General features: G+C 42.5%; 1 protein-coding gene across 1 annotated transcript; it reads right to left on the bottom strand.

Moving 5' to 3' along the window:
- Positions 1–1,849: 1,849 nt before the first annotated feature.
- Positions 1,850–6,077, bottom strand: gpr37a (G protein-coupled receptor 37a). The gene is made up of 2 exons (XM_030765347.1): positions 5,196–6,077; positions 1,850–2,671 (listed from the first exon to the last, which is right to left on the bottom strand). The coding sequence occupies exons 1-2, from the start codon at positions 6,075–6,077 to the stop codon at positions 1,850–1,852; spliced, it is 1,704 nt and encodes a 567-aa protein (XP_030621207.1).
- Positions 6,078–6,534: the final 457 nt, after the last annotated feature.

The following is a 6,534-nucleotide window of genomic DNA, read 5'->3' on the forward strand; positions in this document are numbered from 1 at the left end:
TAACAAGGCTTTATTCTTATCCAGGTAGACTGGCTAAGTGTGTGCAACCCAAATTGTAACAGACCATCAAAAAGATAATCTTAGGCATATTCAGTGCAAAACAAGTATTTTGGCTCTTATATCAGGTAAGAGTGTAAGACAAACAATGTTGTGCTGAGATGTACTTACATAAAAACTGCTACTTTGTTTTGAAAACAGCACATCAGAAACTCTTGAAGCATATTAATCATTGTATGTGTGTATTGTGCATATCTGAAAAAACAAATGGACTGATATTGAGTAAAGGGCTTATGCTTTAGTGAGATGGGCATGGCTTTTGTCTTGTACTAATTAAGCTACATTGATTCCTCTATGTGGGATAGCTTTTGATCCTGTGCCAATAAAGCTACATTACTTTCTCTACCTGTCCTGCCAAGAAACACACTGAGAGGTTTATACTGCTCTCTTATCGCATTTAAACAGACACCAACACAGAAATACATAGAATTAAGTGTTTTTTGTGCCAATGTTTGACACTGTCAACACTACAAAAATAGTTATTCTGAAACAAACAGCAACGGATTGTCTGAGAGAGAAATCTGTGGGTGAGAGAAGGAATGTATGATGTGGTTAGTAAAACATTTGACGACACAGAGGGCTTATGCAGCTGTTTTCAGAAATATGCAGTACTCTCATGGGAGGTGATTATCTTTGTCAGAGTGGACCAGATTGAATTAAAACTGGACCTCTGGGAGAGGCTGTAAACATCTGAGGGTCAGACTGCAGATTGCCAAGCTCCAGCTGGGCTGCAGAGCAAAACAGGGATTCCTCCATCCTTCCTCCGGCTCATGGCACATGGTAGTCTGTGACGTCATGTACACTGCTCCATTATAGAAACCTCGTGTTGCTATGGGGACCAGTTTAAAACAATGGGCTCAGTGTGTTCAGCGAGAGTACTGTATGGCGTTGATGTAATGAGGCGACAGACGACCAACGCCTCTCCTAATCTCCCGTTATCAGGGAAACAAGTCCTCACTTCTCCACTGGAGAGAATTAGACAGTGTTGCAGTCTACTTTCATACCCATGCAAACTTATTTCAAAAGTTCTAAAGTACAAAGCTAAACACTTGATCTTTGCTTCAGGTTGGCTTCTTGACAGTGCCAAGCAGTGTACTCAGAGAGTGTCAAAACAGGTCTATGCATAAGGCATCTCAGCCAAGAAAACTGTTTGTATTGGTCAGACGACTTAGGTGGGAGTATTAAGGGAATGCTGGGACCTCACCATGAATAGAAGACAAAGACAGACGTTTAGAACAGGATTTCTTCCAGTAGATTTTAGACAATGTCTTCAATTTTTTTTATTATTAAAGTGACAAATCTCAGCTAAAATACTGTTCACCCCAGTAAGATCACTGAAGTGCACCATAGAGTTTTTCTGCTATCAAATACAGAGTGAATATAATACTTACATAGCAAGGGAGCTAGGCATACCTTTAACATGATTCACAAGAATCACTATTACCTGTTACAACACAACTCACTGTCACCAGCCATTTCCAATATATTACTCTCCAGAGAGACACTCTGCTTTGAACCATGAAATAAACAAAAACGACAAAAATACACAAAACTCAAGTACAAATACAGGGGTAAGAAACAAAGTGCAAAATCTGTAAAAAATACTGGTGAGTTAATAGATGATCTCTATGAATGTACAATAACCTATGGTTGTTGGCATGTTTCTTGTTCATAATTGGTGCACAGGAACATTAGCACAGAAATGTACCACAGTTTGCCAGCTATAGTAAACACCGCATTTTGTCCCTATATATATATGTGTGTGTGTGTGTGTGTGTGTGTATATATATTCTCAGCAGTGTGTGCTCACTGGTGTGTAGGTGGAAACCTCGCGCCTGATGGTGCTAAAAGGAGAAAGTTCCAGTTCTGTGGTGCATTCCTGTTCATTATCATCACTGGTGGCAGTAGATGACTTCGGTGGGCCACACTCCTCACAGCAGCAGCAGCAGCAGTCCAGAAACGCCCGACTGAAGGGCCGACACAGGGCCAGGAGCAGCACAGGCGTGGCAGCTGACTTACAGAAGAGCAGGATCTGACTGACCAAGTGCAGGATGTCTAGAGTTCGGCGGGGGACTCCAACCGCCATATACACAGACACAATGTTGCAGATGTTTTCGGGGATGATGCAGAAGCCATAGACAATGGCCATGGCCACCACCATGCAGTTCATCTGACCTTCCAGCTGGATTTGCTTGCGGTTAGCGCGTACACTGGCACGCTCGGCGCGACGGATCTTCTTCGCTGTCACCAGGGAGCTGATGATGGTGAAGAGAGTAGGAAGACAGAAGTAACAGCCGAAATACCACCACAGACGGGCGCCATCATAGGTCAGACCCAGAACGTAGAGCGTGTCGGGGAGCTCGGTGGAGATGCGAACCACGCAGCGCTCACATGGGGTCACCTCAGGGGGCTCCTGCTCTTCCCTGACCAGCTGTCGTATCAGAAGCTCAGGCAGCGCCAGCAACAGGGCCCCAATCCAAATGACCGCCAGCTTGGCCGCAGTGGAGGTGCAATTTTCAATCATCTCATAGTACATCTGGACATTGGTGGCGGCACGGAAACGGTCGATGCACAAGGCACACAGAGTGAATGTAGTTACTCCTAAAGAGGCCACCTGTGGGTAAAAGGACCAAACAAATTGACTTAGGTTAACAGAATATAGGTTATACATGAGTTTAAGAGATTTTACACTTTAAGACTTTTTACTCCTGAGACACTAGGATACTTAAAACCTGAGATACTGAAAAAAAGCTGTGAAACATTCTTCGAAAAATGTAACATTTTACTTCTCCTAGCCACGTTACATTGCAAAAACATAACCCATATACCTACCATTTGATGCTTATGTTTGGAAATAACTCAGTGTTATAGTATAAGTAACGTATGAAATAGGGAAAGCCCTGTGCTATTCCCAACCTTCTATACTAGGAAATGTTTAGAAACTGCCCAGCCATACACCCAGCTGGGATTCATCTTCCTGCCTTCAGACAGGCATTTAACTGTAGATGTGAAAGGGTGTGTGGAAAAATAGAGCCATATACGAAAGAGGTCCACTATCATTTAAGCTGCTCTGTCAACATGGCTCTGAATGTTAGAAAGACACTCTCATCATCACAGACGGTGAACGGGTGCTTTGGTTCAGCACTGAGATGGTCCATCCTGCTCTCCTTTAAATACGAGCTTTGCTAAAACAAACACGTCACCCTCCAAAGACAACAACGTCATGACTTAAAGTTAATTGTTGTAAAAATGAAGAGAGTTCAGTTTCCCATACTGATGTATCCTTGCTTTCTGGCTCCTTTTCTTGCCTTTTGACTTGTTCTCCTTTTCTAAATGTTTGACCCTCTTGAATTTGTCCTCCCTATGCTCTCCATATGACGCTGTATGCCCTAATAGAGCTAGACTAACTCGGACAACTAGGGCCACATAGGTCATTCCGTACAGGTCATTGCTGTGGATATAAAGCTACAGACTGGTGAAAATGTATCAGCAGTTCCATGAAGCTTTCATGTTTTAAAACAGTTAGCAACCAAGATGTGGCTTTTCACAGATGAATTAGACAGGATTATGGATAAAAGAACAGGCAGTTCATATTTAAAACTGTGCTGCTATCTTGGTGAAATGCCCATCAGGCTTTGGCACCATGACTGTCTCCATGTGTATTGTAGCAGTGGAAAGTGTTGCTTCAGTGATTCTTAAAACAGATGAGTACCAGGCCCCAGCAGCACTGACAGATTTCAGCTGGCTTACAGAATGCTTTGAGCTGGCTCTCACAGACTGGAGAGAAATGGAGAGACAGAGAAAGGAGAGTGTACTGATACTAGCAAAACAATGACAAAACCAAGGTTTGAGATGCTGTTCTGGTAACACAACCAGTGCAGAAATCTACAATAGACATTTTGTTTATAGGACGTTGGCCTTAAATGTACACAAACAAGGTACACACATACACACACACACACCAAAAAAAAGCTGAATATCTTAGTGGGAGTTAATCCCTAGTTTATAGTTGCTAATGGCTTGGGTCTTTAACCTCTACATCCAGATTGCAGAAGCCTAAATGAGCTTTCATTGTCACTGCCACTACCCCCAACTGTGTTCTGTAATCATCTTTAATTTATATCCTGATTAGAGTGCTATTTAGCGTGACAACAATGTCTGATTACCATCACCTTTCCTCTATCCTGGAAACACTGCTATTGCACATTACACCTGGCACAGTTAACCAATAAAAGCTATAAGTACATAATATTGATTAGTAGCGCTGTTGGCTCTGTCTGCAGGATACAAGTGACATAAGTGAGACATCTAATTGTTGTGAATGAGAAATTCACTTCAGTTGTAGAATAGGTTATAAATAACACAGAACCTGTCTTTAAAAGGGCAAATGTTCTTAAATCACTTTACTTTTACAGCCAACTGGGCCCAAATTTGGCTGAGAGGCATAAAGCGTCCAGAACATCATGAGTAACAACAGCTGAAGCTTAATCACCATGTCTCTCTGGATAACACATACATTAACAAGAGAAAACAGTGGGCAGAGCCAGGCCTAAGTCCACTCAGCCTGCATCACACTCATGTGTACTGAACAAATCTACAACTGCGCTGATAATGAACAGATCAGATCAGCTCATTGTGTGGGCTTTTGAAACTGGAGTGTAATTGCAGGATGCTTAGATGCATTGGCAGATTTAGAACTCACTTTGCAACCCTGAGCCCTGTCAGTGTGCTGGCAAGAATTTAACCCTCATTCTTCCCATAGGGCAGTCTCTCTTTGTGTCTGTGCTTATGATGGTACAACCGAAGCATTTTTACTCCTGACTGTTTGGAGGATGGTTTTGCTGAAAAGTAACTCAGGGTATAGTATGGCAATAAAGCTGAAATGAGGTGCATTACAGTGGCAGTGGCCAGCATCAGGTTAATGCTTTGCTGTTTCAATAGTTGTTAAGGGAACATATGAAGTGTAATAACTTTAAACATCTACACATATAATCATCTCTGAAATGTCTCAAAAGAGGCCAAAGGTCACATCCACCAAGCTTTTTTGACACCATTTTTGAGCTCATTAATTCCTGGGTTTAGTGTTGGTATGCACTTATCAACATCCTAAGACTTGAGAAGATGTAGGTGCATATTACCTCAATATAAGGAATGATTTTACAGGAAAATTCCCCAAGGAGCCAGTCTTTTGTGAGTTCATGGAATATTACCAATGGCAGGCAGAAAAAGATGACCACAAAATCCCACAGAGCAAGATTGGCCAGTAGTGAGTTGGAGATGCTTCGCATGTAGTAGTTGTGACACACAATGCACATTATGGCTATGTTTCCTATTATTCCCACAGTAAAGATGATTACAGATACACATAAGATCGCATAGGCTCCGTAAGATTCACTTGTTACTGGATAAAATGGGTTTTTGACTACATTATCTTTTGACCGAGTAGCAATGGGCATCAAAGTGGTACTCTCTTCAAAGTCGTCGTCTGGAAAAGTGAAAAATTCGTAATTTCTCGTAAAGTCGAATGGAAAAGCAGTAGACTGATTCTGCGCTTGGGGTTTCGGCATTGCTTCCAACACAGTGTCAGGCTTCTCTGTAAACGGCTCGGACAAGGACGTGGCTTGGACACTTTGGAGCCGCGTTTGGTCTCCGTCCCCTGTAATCCTTTCCGGGCTGTCTCTTGTCCCTCTCTTGTGTCTGTGGTTTAAGCGCCGCTCCCTCAGGAGATTTACTAAACGAATGGGTCTCCTGGGGGCTCTAGTATAGCTTTGTCTATCCCCTTGCTTTTCCACCGTTCCATGCGCTTGCGGGTGTTTCTCCTCATTATGACTCAAAAGTTCAGAGGATTTACCTCTGTGAATACTTGCTCCGTTAACAGATATGTGCGTGGATGTAACATGCCGTATGTCATATTTCGTAACTTCTGCCATATCCACTGCATCTGTATTTATGGTATCCGTCAAAGTCCTCATCATATTCGGGGAGGACACACCTGTAGACTGTTTCTCTGTTCGGTCCATCTCCTGAGTATTTCTCTGATAAGCCGTATGCCATCTCTCGCGACCAATGCTTGCATCGTGCCCATAAGAAATACTACGACGTTCAAAATAACTATACATTGCATCGACCCTTTTGCCACTATGTGCACCAGCTACTCCTATGGCGCCCCACACTAGGAAGCAAGTTAATTTGACAGTTGTCGTCATTTTGTCTCCCTTTAGAGCCCAAAACACCAAAATCAAAACTGAATTGTATTCCAAAATGATCTAGCCATTGGTAACTACCTTGGCTAAGTCGAAGTACAAAACAGTCCAACTTCAGGTCATTCTTCCCACATTGTTGAGACCGTTATCTGCAATCCCAGGCGCTGCAATATAACTAGTAAATACAGATTTTCTATTGTTCGTACTGAGATTATCCAGAAGTTATCCTCTTCACAACAATACTCGTTTACCGACCAAAAAATTACGCGCGTTA

This window comes from Chanos chanos, chromosome 2, assembly GCF_902362185.1.
Source record: "Chanos chanos chromosome 2, fChaCha1.1, whole genome shotgun sequence".
Classification (NCBI taxonomy): Eukaryota; Metazoa; Chordata; class Actinopteri; order Gonorynchiformes; family Chanidae; genus Chanos; species Chanos chanos.

Excerpts from the sequence above, each read along its gene's own strand:
- gpr37a (XM_030765347.1), bottom strand. The coding sequence starts at position 6,077 with ATGGACCGAACAGAGAAACAGTCTACAGGTGTGTCCTCCCCGAATATG. Across the intron at positions 2,672-5,195 it reads AAATCATTCCTTATATTGAG|GTGGCCTCTTTAGGAGTAAC; the intron begins GTAATATGCACC and ends TTTTACCCACAG.